At 50.5% G+C, this 14,355-nt stretch overlaps 1 protein-coding gene across 4 annotated transcripts in view; it reads right to left on the reverse strand.

The window, feature by feature from the left end:
- The window catches only part of Miga2 (mitoguardin 2), a 29,452-nt gene that overhangs the window by 13,315 nt on the left and 1,782 nt on the right, over positions 1 to 14,355 (reverse strand). For 2 of the 4 annotated variants that reach the window (XM_042274956.2, XM_042274953.2), the window contains exons 2-7: positions 11,850 to 12,085; positions 10,515 to 10,725; positions 7,119 to 7,231; positions 6,272 to 6,389; positions 5,810 to 5,946; positions 2,652 to 2,687 (exon numbers count right to left, since the gene is read on the reverse strand). In XM_042274956.2, coding sequence (XP_042130890.2) covers positions 2,652 to 2,687; positions 5,810 to 5,946; positions 6,272 to 6,389; positions 7,119 to 7,231; positions 10,515 to 10,725; positions 11,850 to 11,945 — 711 coding nt within the window. In that variant the 5' untranslated portion in view covers positions 11,946 to 12,085. The remainder of the gene's footprint in view (positions 1 to 2,651; positions 2,688 to 5,809; positions 5,947 to 6,271; positions 6,390 to 7,118; positions 7,232 to 10,514; positions 10,726 to 11,849; positions 12,086 to 14,355) is intronic. The other 2 variants (XM_006983418.4, XM_042274954.2) reach the window with 1 other exon arrangement.

A 14,355-nucleotide genomic window follows, 5' to 3' on the forward strand; every position in this document is an offset into this window, starting at 1 on the left:
AGACTGTTGCTATAGTAACCAGGGCCCAGGGAGCAGACAGATGAGGGCCAATTAAGCCTGAGAAAGGGCCTGAAGAGCTGCGAGGCAGCCATGAGTGAGGGCTTACCCTGGACCTTGCTGTTCGGACTCAAAGCATCTCTCTGGGGCAGAGTTTCACAGAGAAGACTTACGGTGGCCCAGGGTGACCAGCTAAAATATGACAAGAGAGAGACCTGCACCAGACCTACAGGATTCTGGGCCACGGGTACTCTGCTGGGTTGCTGGCAAAGCCTGTCTGGAGGCTCATCAAAACGTCTGTTAGCTCTCTGGGAATAACCGTGGGTGGGTTAAAGCTGCACACAGAACACAGAAGCTCAACCAACTTAAGAAAAGCAGACACCATGAATTTCAGAATTTAAAAAAAAAAAAAGAAATGTTTCTGTTTTGAGACAAGGTCTCATGTAGACCAGACTGGCCTCAAATTTACTATGTAACCTTAAACTCTGATCCTCCTGCCACCACCTCCCTGCTGGGATTGCTGGCATATTTCTGGCTTATGTGGATGGAACCCAGAGCAAGTCTTTCTCTGTCCAGCCAGCTCCCAAATAATGACATGGAGACTTATTAATTATGAAAGCCTGGCCTATAGCTTAGGCTTGTTCCTAACTAGCTCTTAAAACTTAAATTAACCCATTTATATTAATCTGTGTTCTATCACGTGGCCTTGCCTCTCCTCCATCTTGCACCTCTATTTCCTCTGTGTCTTCTGGCATCTCCTGTGTGCCTCAATTCTCCTCCTCTTCCTTTCTCTCCCTGGAAATCCCACCTATGTCTTCTGCCTAGCTATTGGCTGTTCAGCTTTTTATTACATCAATCGCAGCAAATACATCTTCACACAGTGTACAAATATCCCACAATAGGCTTGGTGTATAGCAAGCAAGCACTCTATCAGCTAAGCTTCACCTCTAGCCCTGGAATTTAAAATGGTCTCGTAGCTGGGCAATGGTGGTGCACACTTTTAATCCCAGCACTCGGGAGGCAGAGCCAGGCGGATCTCTGTGAGTTCGAGGCCAGCCTGGAATACAGAGCGAGATCCAGGATAGGCACCAAAACTACACAGAGAAACCCTGTCTTGAAAAATAAATAAATGAATGAATGAATGAATAAATAAATAAAATTGTCTAGTGTGTTTCAATGGATGCCATCAACAATGCGAAAACTTTATGGGCAAGGTGGCACACACTTTTAATTCTAGCACTTGGGAGGCAGAGGCAGGTGAATCTCTGTGAGTTCAAGGCCAGCCTGCTCTACAGAGCTAACTTCAGGGCAGAAGCCAGGGATATGTAGAGAGACCCTGTCTCAAAGAAAACAAAACAAAAAGAACGTGAAAATTCACAGGACGGAAGATCCCTGTAAGTCATAGATCTGAAAACAGAACTGAACCTAGAACATACAAGGGACATTCACAATCGACAGCCCCAAAGATTAAATCCAAAGATTGAAGACAACCGGCATGCTTGTAGAACATACAAGGGACGTTCACACTCGACAGCAGCATCGTAAGATTAAAAAACAACCGGCGTATTGTAATCCAACACACAGGGACCAGAAAAGACATTTCTCTAAAGGAAACACACAGATGGGGACCAGCAACATTGCTCAGCAGATAAAGGTGCTTGCCCACGAGCCTGAGTTCGAGCCCCAGGACCCACATGACAGAGGTGGAGAATCAACTCCTGCAAGTTGTCTTCAGACCTCCACACGTGCACCACGCCTCCCCACAAACCCCAACAAGAGGAATAAAGACTTTAACACATGTGCAGATGGCAAACAGCACACGAAAAGCCAGGCACCATCAGCAAAGGAATGCAGATCAAAGCCGGAGCACACAGGGCTGGGGGAGGAGGTGAGGAAATGTGGGCGTGAGTGTTAGAGTATGTAGGGATTTATGAAGTGACCAAGACTTCAAATATATACTAAAAACCACTGAGCTGCATAATGTGAGTGAGTGAACTATAACAACACAGGAATACTGTTCAACCCAGCCGTTAAAAATGTTAACACAGGCCGGGTGGTGGTGGTGCACACCTTCAATCCCAGCAAGTAGAGGCAGAGGCAAGTGGATCTCTGTGAGTTCAAGGCCAGCCTGCTCTACAAAGCAAGTTTCAGGACAGCCAGGGCTATACAAAGAAACCCTGTTTCCAAACACAAACAAACAAACAAAAGTTAACATGGGTTGAATGGATGGTTCAGGAGTTAGGAGGGCTGGCTGCTCTTACAGAGGACCCAGGCTCTGTTTGTTCCCAGCACCACACAGTGGCTCACAACCATGTGTAACCTGTTCCAGGGGATCTGACCCCTTTTCTACCTTGGTTGGTAACAGGCACACATGTGCTAAACATACATACACATAGGCAAAATACTCACACACATAATGTAAAATAAATAAATCTAAAATAACAAGTTGGGCGGTGGTGGCTCACGCCTTTAATCCCAGCACTCGGGAGGCAGAGGCAGGTCCCTGTGAGTTCGAGGCCAGCCCAGTCAACAAAGCAAGTTCCAGGAAAGGTGCAAAGCTACACAGAGAAACCCTGTCTCGGGACAACCAAACAACAACAACAACAAAAAGGATGGCAAGCCAGTGAGATACCTCAGCAGGTAAAAGTGCTTACCTCCAAGGCTGACAATCTGAGTTCAATTCCCAGGCCCTACACGGTGGAAAGACAGGTGTAATTCCTGTAGGTTGTCTTCTGACCACTTTGGCAGATGCCACACACACACACACACACACACAAATAATATAATTTAAAAAAAACTTTGCCGGGCGGTGGTGGCGCACGCCTTTAATCCCAGCACTTGGGAGGCAGAGGCAGGCGGATCTCTGTGAGTTCGAGGCTAGCCTGGGCTAAAGAGTGAGTTCCAGAAAAGGCTCCAAAGCTACACAGAGAAACCTTGTCTCAAAAAAAAAAAACAAAACAAAAAAAAAAAAACCAAATTAAAAAAAAAAAACCCACACAAAAAACAAACAAAAAATGCTGGTGTACTGCTTGGTTTTGTGAGTCAACTTGCCACAAGCTAGAGTCGTTCGTCATCAGAAAGAAAAGAGCCTCAGGTGAGAAACACCTCCATGAGATCCAGATGTAAGGCATTTTCTCAATCAGGAATCAACGTGGAAGGACCCAGCCCATGATGGGTAATGCCATCCCTGGGCTGGTGGCCCTGGGTTCTATAAGAAAGCAGGCTGAGCAAGCCATGAGGAGAAAGCCAGTAAGCAGCCCACCTCCAGGCCTCTACATCAGCTCCTACCTCTGGGTTCCTGTCCTGACTTCCTTCGATGATGAACAGACTTGTGGAAGCTAAGCCAGATAAACCCTTTCCTCCCCAACTTGCTCTTTGGTCATGGTGTTTCATCACAGCAACAGAAACACTAACTAAGACAGCTGGCAAGATGGCTCTGTGGGTAAAGGCACTTGTCACTAAGCTTTGATGACCTGGGTTTGATTCCCAGGACACACAAATTGGAAGGAGAAACAACTCCCACATGATCTCTCCATGCACATCACAGCATGCTGGCACACACACATACACACAAATAAATAATGCAAAAAACCCCAAACCAAAAATGCTGTAACTAGGTGTGGTGGCTCACACCGTTAATCCCAGCACTTGGAGGCAGATGCTGATAGACCTCTGTGAGTTCGAGGCCAGCCTGGTCTACACTGAGAGTTCTAGCCCAGCTACGACTACTGGTGATAGCCTGTCTTATGCACACACAGATGTAACCAGAGTGGTAAATGCAGGGGAGAACCAAAGCCACATCCCTCCTTCTCCTCCTCCTCCTCCTCCTCCTCCTCCTCCTCCTCCTCCTCCTCCTCCTCCTCCCTAACAAACAGCTGTGGGTGCCATCATCTGCCCACACAGGAACAGTAAGAGTCTATGGCATGTGGGGTTCTCAGCTTTGCACCCCACTGTGTCCATGACTTCTGAGTGACAGGTTCTGAGCCCAGCTTTCCGCTTGGGCAACAGAAGTGCACCTTTACCTGCAACTGTCTGTGCCTGCAGGCACCATCCACTCTTACAGAGCACATTGTTTTCCAGGCACCCAATCAAGCTGGTTGCATTCTGGGGAGGTGCAAAGATGGCTAGAATAGAGGAGACACAACCCCTACCAGCCAGACTCACAGTGGTTCCAGCTGCCACAAGGTGGTCCTGACCTGCACTCTGAGTACACACATCCCAGGTATCCCCTCACCTGAGCAACCAAGTCCCTGTGAAATTCCCCTGGGTTGGTTTATTTGGTTTGAGACAGGGTCTCAGTCTGAAACCCAAGTTGACCCAGAACTCACTCTGTACCTCAAGCTGGTCTGGAATTTTCTGTGACCTTCTGACTGCCTCCCCAGTATTGGGTGTGTGCCACCACACCCGGGCTCCCTCAGATTTCTAATGTCTAAGGCTACTGCCATTTCCTGGCTGGTTCCTGACATCCTGGGGCTCCCCAAGAGGAGCCCCCACCTGATCTTGCTCAGGCAGAGAACAGGAACCTGGGGGCCTTGGGGCTGCATAAAGAATAAAACAACAATGGCCCACAATATTGCTACCCACACAAGCCAATGCCAAGCACATGTGCTCAAAGCGATCAAACCCAGGGCTGAGGCACAGCCCTTGTGCAAGGCTCTCGGTTTAATTCCAGTTTTTTGAGTTTTGTCTTTTTAAACCAACAGAAGAGAAAGGCATCGACAATGTCGGTAAAACGAAAGCCTCTTCACCTTTCTCTCCAGAACTCTCCACACCCAACTACCAACTAAGTCCTGCACCCCGCCGCCTGCCTGCACACTGGTGTAGTACTGCCCACACGTGGTGAACAGACACCCTGGCAGGGGACGCGCTGCAGTGGATGAAGCACTTGCCACACAAGCATGAGGACCAGGGCTGGGGTTTCCAGAACTAACGTCAAGCTGGATACAGTGCGTGCATCCGAGGGAGCACAGTGAATTAGACCCCCTATCTTAGACAAGACAGAAGGCAAGGGCCAACACCTCTGACCTCCACACATGCACCTTGGTGAGCACATTCACATACACAAAGATGAATGAATGAATGAATGAATGAATGAATGAAGTAGTGGCACACAACTTTAATCCCAGCATTTGGGAAGCAGAGGCAGGTGGATCTCTGTGAGTTCAAGGCCAGCCTGGGCTACAGAGTGAGTTCCAGAACAACCATAGCAACATAGAAAGATCATGTCTCAAAAAATGCCAGAAAAAAACCGGGGGATAGGGACAAGAGAGATAGCTCAGCAGTTAAGAGCACTGGCTGCTCTTGCAGAGGACCCAGGTTTGGTTCCCAGCACCCATTTGGTGGCTCCTAACTGTAACTCCAGTTCCAGGGAATCCAACACCCTCTCCTGGACTTTGTGGGCACCAACATGGTACAAAGACATGCATGCAGGGAAACACACACTAAAAAAATTAAGTCTTACAAATAAATAAATTACGGAATTATAATAAAAAATTTGAGTGGTGTTCCCCAAAATCATAAACATAATCCAAAGGCCCCAGAATCCAGCCAACTGGTAACAGAGACCCACTTCCCACAGTCTTGCTCAGCACACCCACCCTCCCCCAAACGGAGCTGAGAAGGGTCTGACTACCAACATGGGACTTGTTTACCAAGCTCTCACCAAATCGCCCCGGCACTGAGCACACTGCTCACTCTCCGTGGGGCTTTCATGGCTGAGAGACTAGTGAATGCCTGCGGGAGAGGTCACCCGGGAGTCAGTCTGTCCCACCCTGCCAAGCTTCTTGCATGGTGACCGGGGCAGACCACCTACCTCTGATGGCGCCTCTGACGCGGTGTCTGGGTTCTGGACGCTGTCCGCCGGGGTGGGGGCGCCGCCTCCATCCCCCCTCTGGCCTACACTCAGAGCCTGCTCCCATTTCTGCAGAGCCTCCTCAAAGAGCTCCATGCCTGAGAACACGAGAGGCAGGAGAGAGGGAGGGTCACAGTCTCACCCTCGAGGGGATGAGGCGCAGCAGGAGGCAAAGGCCAGGGCAGGACCAGAACTGGGAAGGGCCGTCCAGCCCGGCCGTGACTTCTTGCAGGCTGGTCAGTATCCAGGCCTTCTCCAGGCAGGTCTGTCTTCTGACCAGAAAGGGCCGCAAAGGAGTGACGGGGGACGTGGGGGCGGGGCAGGAACTGAAGAAGTGACCTGCCCTGCCCAGACTCCTAGAGGGCCATTTCCCCCGCCACACTGTCACCCACCCCAGGCCCTGGGCTAGCCTCCCAGTCCAACCTTGTACATAGAGGCTCTCGGCACTGCCATCTGTGGTAGGCACAGACTCCTCCATCCCTCTGGTTTCCCAGGAACCTGAGCACGCAGCTGTGGGGCTGGATGAATTGACCACTACCATCTGGGGACCAAGTATACAGAGAAGAAGTGAGGCCCTTTGTGGGACCCTCTAGGCCACCCCACTGCATGACCACAGGCCACAGGCCCTCCTAGGTGCCTCCCCTGAGTGAGCGAGGCCAGCACCCACATCCTCAGAACAGCCTGATGAGACCCCACAGAAACACAGATGTTGATAGCAACAGCCACGGATGAACCCTCCCTGGACCCCACTCCCTACCTACCAGCCAGACAAGGACAGACAGCTGCCACCTTCTTTCGGAGCCTCTCAACCCCAAGAGTGGCCTCTACCTTACTCCAGACTAGAGGGCAAGGGCATCACCAGGGCAGAGCCAGAGCCGGGATTAGAGCTCCGGCCTGGTCCTTGCTGAATGATTTACAACACAGTCAATGCCCCTGAAGCTGAGCTCCAGTGAAAGTGTCCACCTGTGTCTCCTTTACCTCCACCCTCAGCACCCGGCCCCGCCATGGACGCCTCCAGGCACTCGCTCAATGTCTGATGCCCAAGCTTCCAGATAAGCTCCCTGTCTGGCACCTACACATCTATCTCTGAGTGGTCCTCCACCCATCATCCACAGAGAAGCCCGAATTCATGGATGAGGGTGTGAAGGAACGAGAGGGGCCTCTCTCTCATCTCCCTAACAGGCTTCCTCAAGGCAGAGTCCAAGAATGTCCTGGTGGCACCTCCCCCCCCCCCCCCCCCACACACACACATCCTGCCCTGGCTCCTCACCGAGGCCAGGCTGTGGGAGGAGCCTGAGTGTTTGCTGGGTTCGATGGAGGAGATGCCGCTCAGAGTGTCGTTGCTCTTGCTACTGGGGCTCTGAACCCTCCGGCTGGAGTAGCCTGTGAAGAGAAGGGTGGACCTTGCAGGCCTCCTCCACCTGACCACCCTCCCCACCCTCATCTTTCTGATGACCTGACCTCCAAGACACCAGCAGATCTCCCTAGTGTGGACACTTAGCAGAGGAATGAGGCCCTTCCTGTGGCCTGCTGACTTAACACAGGGCCAGGCCCATAGGAGGGCTCCAAATGCTGGGACAAGAGCAAGGCAGGCCTCTTCCCTACCTCTTGTTCAGTTTGCCTGTGAGCTTGATTGAGTGACTGATAAAGAACTCTCTTTCCCAGCTGGCTCAGCAGGTAAGGGCACTTGCTGCCAGGCCGACAGCCTGGTTCAGTCCTCGATGGAAGGAGAGAACCAACTCCTGAAAAGTTGTCTTCTGACCTACACACACCCACCATGGCACACACCCTCCCCCCAGAATAAACAATGTAAAAATACTAAGGGGCCAGGCCATAACTCAGTTAGAGAGCTGGATGCCCAGCATGCAGGAGGCCCTGGGTTTGCCCTTCAGCACCGCATAAATGGGGCATGGTAGCCACAGGCACTCAGGAGGTGCAGGTGAGAGGGTGGGAAGTTCAAGGTCAGACTGGGAAGATGGCTCAATGGGTAAAGCATTTGCCACACAACCGTGAAGACCTGAGTTCAAATCCCCAGACCCCATGTAAAGCCAGGTACAGTAGCCCATGTCTGTAATCCCAGCATTCCTATGGAGAGATGGGAGCAAAGACCAGAGAAGCCCAGAAGCTCAAGGACAGCTAGCCTGTGCATGCAGTTGTAAAAACAAAGGATTCAATCGCAAACAGGGCGCTAGGTAAAGAGCTACACCTGAGACTGGGTGCCACACCTGCCTTGGGATGAAGCTCACACTTAGCCACAAATGCACTTGCACACATACACAGAACACATGTACACACAAATTAAACAAACAAACCAATAGTCAGAGCATAAAAACAAGCTCAAGGTTATTCTCAGCTACACGGTATGTTTGAGGCAGTCAAGGCTACATGAACCTGTCTCAAGGGGGTGGGGGATGGTGTTGGGAGGTGGTTCAGTGGTTAAGAGCACTGTCTGCTCTTCCAGAGGACCTGGGTTCAGTTCCCAGCACCCACGTCGGGATTTACAAGTGCCTGTAAATCCAGTTCCAGAGGCCTCTGTGGTGCCTCTTCTGGCCTCTCTGGGCACCAGGCATACACTGACCGCTAGTCACCACACTAGCCTTGGAATGAGAGAGCTCACCCTCACCCACAAACACACTTGCACACACACACAGAAAACACATGTACACACAAATTAAACAAACAAAAAACAGGTACCTGGAGATAAAACACTCATACACAAAAAATAATAATAAAAGACCGAAAAAGAATTTTCTTTCCAAAATGAGAGATGAACGCACGCGCGCGCGCACACACACTTCGAGAGAGAGAAACAGGACTGGGGTGCAGCTCATGAGAAGAATATACTAAACACACACGGCACTGAAGGGGGGGGGGAGGGAGAAAAAGGGTGAAATCAAAACGGAGGCGGTGGTGCCAGGCACGCTGGTAGACCCTGTGCGGGGCACGGCACCGGCTTCCCAGGGCCCGTGTAGGCCAGCAGGGCCGTCCTCGCTTCTCAAGGTCCAGTTCTGCAGCTGTCACGACAGAGTTAGCATTTGCAAGGACAATTGACTACTGAAACTCACTGCACTGGGCTGAAGTCAGGCCCTGCTTCACATAGACGGGCTGGAGGGGCGGCTCAGTGGTTAAGGGAGTTTACTGCTCTTGCAGAGGACCCGGGTTTTCTTCCCAGGCCTCACATGGTGGCTCCCACCATCTCTAACTCGAGTCCCAGGTGGCCCGGTGCCCTCTTCTGACCTCCACTGGCACAGAGTGGACATGCATACAGGCAGGCAAAGCACTCAGACATACAGACACACAGACCTTAAACAACAACGGGCTTGGGAAGCCAGCTCAGCAGGTACAGGTGCTCGCCACCCCCTGATGACCTGAGTTCGATCCCTGGGACCATGGCTGGCAGGAGAGAACCCGCTCCCACAAGCTGTCCTCTGCCTGCCTCGCGTACAACAAATAAATACATAAGCACGTAAATAAATAAAGCAATTCTGAAACCTCATTTTCCTTGTCTTTATTGACTTTTCTTATTTACTTCAGTTTTTGAGACAAAATCTCAGTCGTCTGTAGCTCACAGTAGCCTTAAACTGTGCATCCTCCTGCTTCAGCCTCCAGCGCTAGGGTTAAAGGCACACACTATCATACCCGGCTTTAAATCTGTTTTCCAAGACGGAAAACTGTCTCCCGAGCTGAGAACCCATGAGAACACTTTGGAAGAAGAGCAACTCGACATTGACACGTGGCGAACAGTTACTCACAAGGTTGCCAGGGGATGAAGAGTTTTCTAGGGCCGGGCAGTGGCGGCGCACGCCTTTAATCCCAGCGCTCGGGAGGCAGAGCCAGGCAGGTCTCTGTGAGTTCGAGGCCAGCCTGGTCTACAGAACGAGATCCAGGACAGGCACCAAACTACACAGAGAAACCCTGTCTCAGAAAAGAAAAAGAAAAAAAAAGAGTTTTCTAGGGCCAGCAAGATGGTGCAGTGGACAAGGGCACTTTGCTGCTGAATCTGATGATCTGAGTTGAGCCCAGAACTCACATTGTGGAAGGAGAAGAGAACTTACTTCTAAAAGTTGTCCTCTGACCTCCACATGTACACCATGGCACACACCTACACACGTGTACACACACACCTACACACGTGTACACACACACCTACACACGTGTACACACACACCTACACACGTGTATACACACACCTATACACGTGTATACACACACCTATACACGTGTATACACACACCTACACACGTGTATACACACACACAAACACCAAAATACATTTTTAATAAGTTTTCCCATAGTGACTTGGTTCTATGATGGTACCATCTGAAAGCTCAGCACACACTAAAAGGGTGAATTTTACCACATCAAATCCTTTTTTCCCCCTAAAAAGATTTCAAGAAACACTATTGGGCTCATGAAGCTCGTGGCTCTTCCTATTTCTGAGCACGGGGAAACTGACTGCCCTGGGCCCTGACCTGGTGTCTCCTAAGGTGACAAAGACATCTAGAACCAATACCACCCACCAAGACTGAGCCCAGGGTCTCAAAGAATGGTTCTATCATTCCTACTTGGGAGAACATGGCATGAGGCAGGAAGGCACTAGCCCAAGACCCCACAGGGAACAACACTGAAACGTGACAATGTCAGGGCTCCTCTACCACACACCTACCTTTCTTCACTGAAGGGACCTTGCGGGCCATGAGGATGGGCAGGGGTACTGTGCCCAGCTGCTCACCTCCCATCTCAGGGCCCACCTGCTTCTTCTTCCGCCGACGTCTCTTCAGCTGGTGGGCAGCCAGGGCCAAGGCCACAGTCCCAAGGGCTGTGGCAAAAAGAACCTTCCTCAGGCCTGGTGTCAACCGCAGTTGGGAGAAGGCAGACTGGAGGAAAGAGACAAGAGGCCTGGTTATGTCACCTGAAGGGAAGCTCTAGGTGTGGGCACAGTGTCCCTCTGCTGATCAGAGTGACGAGGGGCACTGAAAAGGAAATCAGGCCAGCGCCTCCAAAATGTGAACCAGAATAGAACGAGAGCACAGTGCATCACTGAGGACATGAATACTGGGATCTGGGACTCAGTGTGCTCCCACGCTGCTGGTCACCATTTGTGCCAGCAGGGGTACAGTGCCAGGCACTGCACCAGGGCCTGACCTGTGTCACCTGTCAGAATCCCAGCCACCTTTCAAATGAGGAACCTGAGGCTCACAGCAGTTAAGACATGTGGAGATGGTGACCAACACACAGCTCAAACCCAGATGTGACAGCTCCATTTCCCCATGACATCTGGAGCTGATAACACTCACTGTCCCAGACCACTCCATCCAAACAGGCTCATCCTGGTCACCCTCTGCTGCTGGCCAAGGTGGAACTCTTCCCCACAAAAGAAAGCTTTTGGGGTGTCAAAGATTTAGTCAGCACTCCCATCAACAAACTGAAGTCAAGGGGTCACCTAGCCTTTAAGTAAAGACTGGGCTTAAGGCCCCCGACTCTGTTGTTGTTTTTTAAATACTTTATTTATTTATTATGTATACAGTGTTCTGCCTGCAGGCCAGAAGAGGGCACCAGATCTCATGATAGATGGTTGTAAACCACCACGTGGTTGCTGGGAATTGAACTCAGGACCTCTGGAAGAGCAGCCAGTGCTCTTAACCTCTGAGCCATCTGTCCAGCACCAAGGAAGATCCATCCTAATTGTGGAGGGGACCACTACTGGGCAGGACAAGTTGCCCTGTATAAAATGGAGAAAGCACTAATAAACATGCATCTGTCAGTCTGTTTCCTGAGTACAGTGTGATAACCAGCTTCCTGCTTCTGCTGCCCAGCCTTCCACATGCTGGACGACAGTCCACTGGAACTACAAGCCCAATCCCCTCTTCCTCCCCTCAGCTGCTTTAGTCCAGACATTCCATCACAGCAATGAGAAATTAAGTAAGACACACAGTATAGCCATGAAAGGACTCAGCTCTCCCAGGTGCTGAGGACCCCCGACAGGCCACACCCATCTCACCTGACCAAACGTCGTGTACAGGAACACGGGTATCTCAGCCACCGTCATGGCTAGAGCCTGGATCATGGACATACCCTCAGTCCGACGGAACGCCATGGCAGGTCTAGCACCCAAGGAGGGAACTCTGGGGGTAAGAGCTTCCAAGGAGAACGTCTTCAACTGGTCTCTGGCTGGGCCCTGGGCACCATCCACACGCCAGCAGGACAGGGGCACACATAACAGGTCCTTCCACAGAGCTGAGGGACAGATGACCAAGTGAGACACAGGAAGGTGCACACAGGGCTGGGGCTGAGTGGCAGAGTGCTCACCTCCCCATGTTCAATACCCAAGCCTGCCAAAAAGCTTTGGGGCACTGAGATAACTAAGCAGGTAAAAGAACTTGCTGAGCAAGCCTGACAACCTACTGAGTTCCCCAGAACCGTGGTTGAATGTGCTGTTAGCCTGACAAGTCTAAAATTACCTGGGTGGTGGGTTTCTGAGCATATCCATGAGGAACTAACTATGTTAATTAAGGTGGGAGACCCTTCCACAGTGTGGCACTGGTCTCTAGGCTCGGGCCATGGACTGCGGAAACGCGTACATGCATTCTTTGCCCTCTGACTCTGAACTGTGTATGTAACGTGAGCAGGCGTCATGAGATCCTGTCGTTGTGACTTTCTCCCATGGACCGTCACCCGGAACAAGTCAAAACACCCTTTCCCCCCTGAGATGCCTTTGCCAGGGTATTTTATCACAGCAACAGAAATCAAATCAGACACGAGAGGAGAGAACTGTCTCCCAAAAGCTGTTCTCCGGCTTCCACATGCGCCTGTGGCAGGTGCTTCTGCACTCATGTACACATAGTTATGTATGTGTATGTATGTGTATCCGCCACATGCGTGCAGGTGCCTACAGAGGTCACAGAGGGCACTGCATACGGGAGCTGGAGTTACAGGCAGTTGTGAACCATGTGATGTGGGTGCTGAGAACTGAACTCAGGTCCTCTGGAAAAGAAGCAGGCACGCTTAACCACTGAGCCATCTTCCCAGCTCCAAAGAAAAATGTTTTAAACTCAGCCTGGTAGTCCACACCTTTAATCCCAGCACTTGGAAGGCAGAGGCAGGAGGATCTCTGTGAGTTTGAAGAAAGTCTAGTCTACAGAGTTCCAGGACAGGTAGGACTGTTAACACAGAGAAATCTTGTGTTAAAAAAAAAAAAAAAAAAAAAAAAAGTTTTAAGATCAACAGCTGCTCTTCTAGAAGACCCAGGTTCAATTCCCACCATCCACAAGGTGGCTCACAGCTATCTATGACTCTGGTTCCAGGAGATCCATTACCCTCTTCTGACCTAGCCTCCATGGGTGCCAGGCATGAATATAGTACACAGACAAACATTTAGACAAAACACAAAATATTTTTTAAAAGTTTGCCAGGTGTGGTGGCACAGACCTTTAATCCAGAGGCAGGCAGTTCTATGTGAGTTCGAGGCTAGCCTGGTCTACAGAGCAAGTTCCAGGACAGCCTAGGCTACACAGAAAAACCGTCTCAAAACACAAAAGCAAAAAAACCTGGGGTTTAGAAAACACTCCACCCATACACACTAAAAAAAATAAATAATTTTTTTTTTAAAAAAAAGGTGTACACATGAGCAAAAAAGAGATGTAAACAAGAGTGTCCTCAGGGGTTGGTCACCTCACTAAGGCTTATAATCCCAGCTGCTCAGGACACTGAGGCAGAAGGATCAAAAGTTCAAAGAGTGACTGGACAATTTAGGCACATCCTGTCTCAATTTTTTTAAAGCACTGGTCTAGCATTTGGGGGGGGGAAGGGCACAGTGTCTTCAGTGGGTAAGATGAACACCAGGTGGGCATCTGGAATCCCAGGCCCCAGCCCTCCCCGCAGGCAGACAAGCAACCATGTACAGACACCTCAACAAGCCTGGGAGCTGAAGGCAGCATGTGTGGTATGCTGGCTGCAGAAAGAACAGAGACTGGGAGATAAATAGGTCACCCTCTAACTTAGGGCCTTCTGCACTTTCTTAGCCTTTTTAAACACACAGGCCATTTTCTAAATAAAGTTCCCAGGCTCCCGGCTGAGAACCATGACATCCGTTTCACAAAGCCAGGAATGCTTCACTTCCTGTGGGCTAAAGGTTTTTTCTGATCTGGTTGTTGTTGTTGGTGGGCTTTTTGTTTGTTTGCTTTGTTTTTATTTATATTTATTTTTGAGACAGAGTCTCAAACTGTAGCACAGGCTGGCCTTGAATTCAAGATATTTCTCTTGCTTTGGTCTCACAAGCGCTGAGTTTATTGTCATGAGCCAACTGAATCATAACCATATGGGCAGATGTTTCTCCCTGCCTTCCCCCACCTTCTGACAAAGAAACTGAGTCTCCAGAGCTGAAGCCAGGAGTCTAAAGCAACCCGCCTGCTAAGTGGTGGAGAGAGGGTACTTCAAGGTCTAGATTCTGCTTAACGAAGCAGGAGCGGGCAGTGCAGCCCCAGCAGAGACACAGAGGACAAAGACAG

Source organism: Peromyscus maniculatus, chromosome 4 (assembly GCF_049852395.1).
Source record: "Peromyscus maniculatus bairdii isolate BWxNUB_F1_BW_parent chromosome 4, HU_Pman_BW_mat_3.1, whole genome shotgun sequence".
NCBI lineage: Eukaryota > Metazoa > Chordata > Mammalia > Rodentia > Cricetidae > Peromyscus > Peromyscus maniculatus.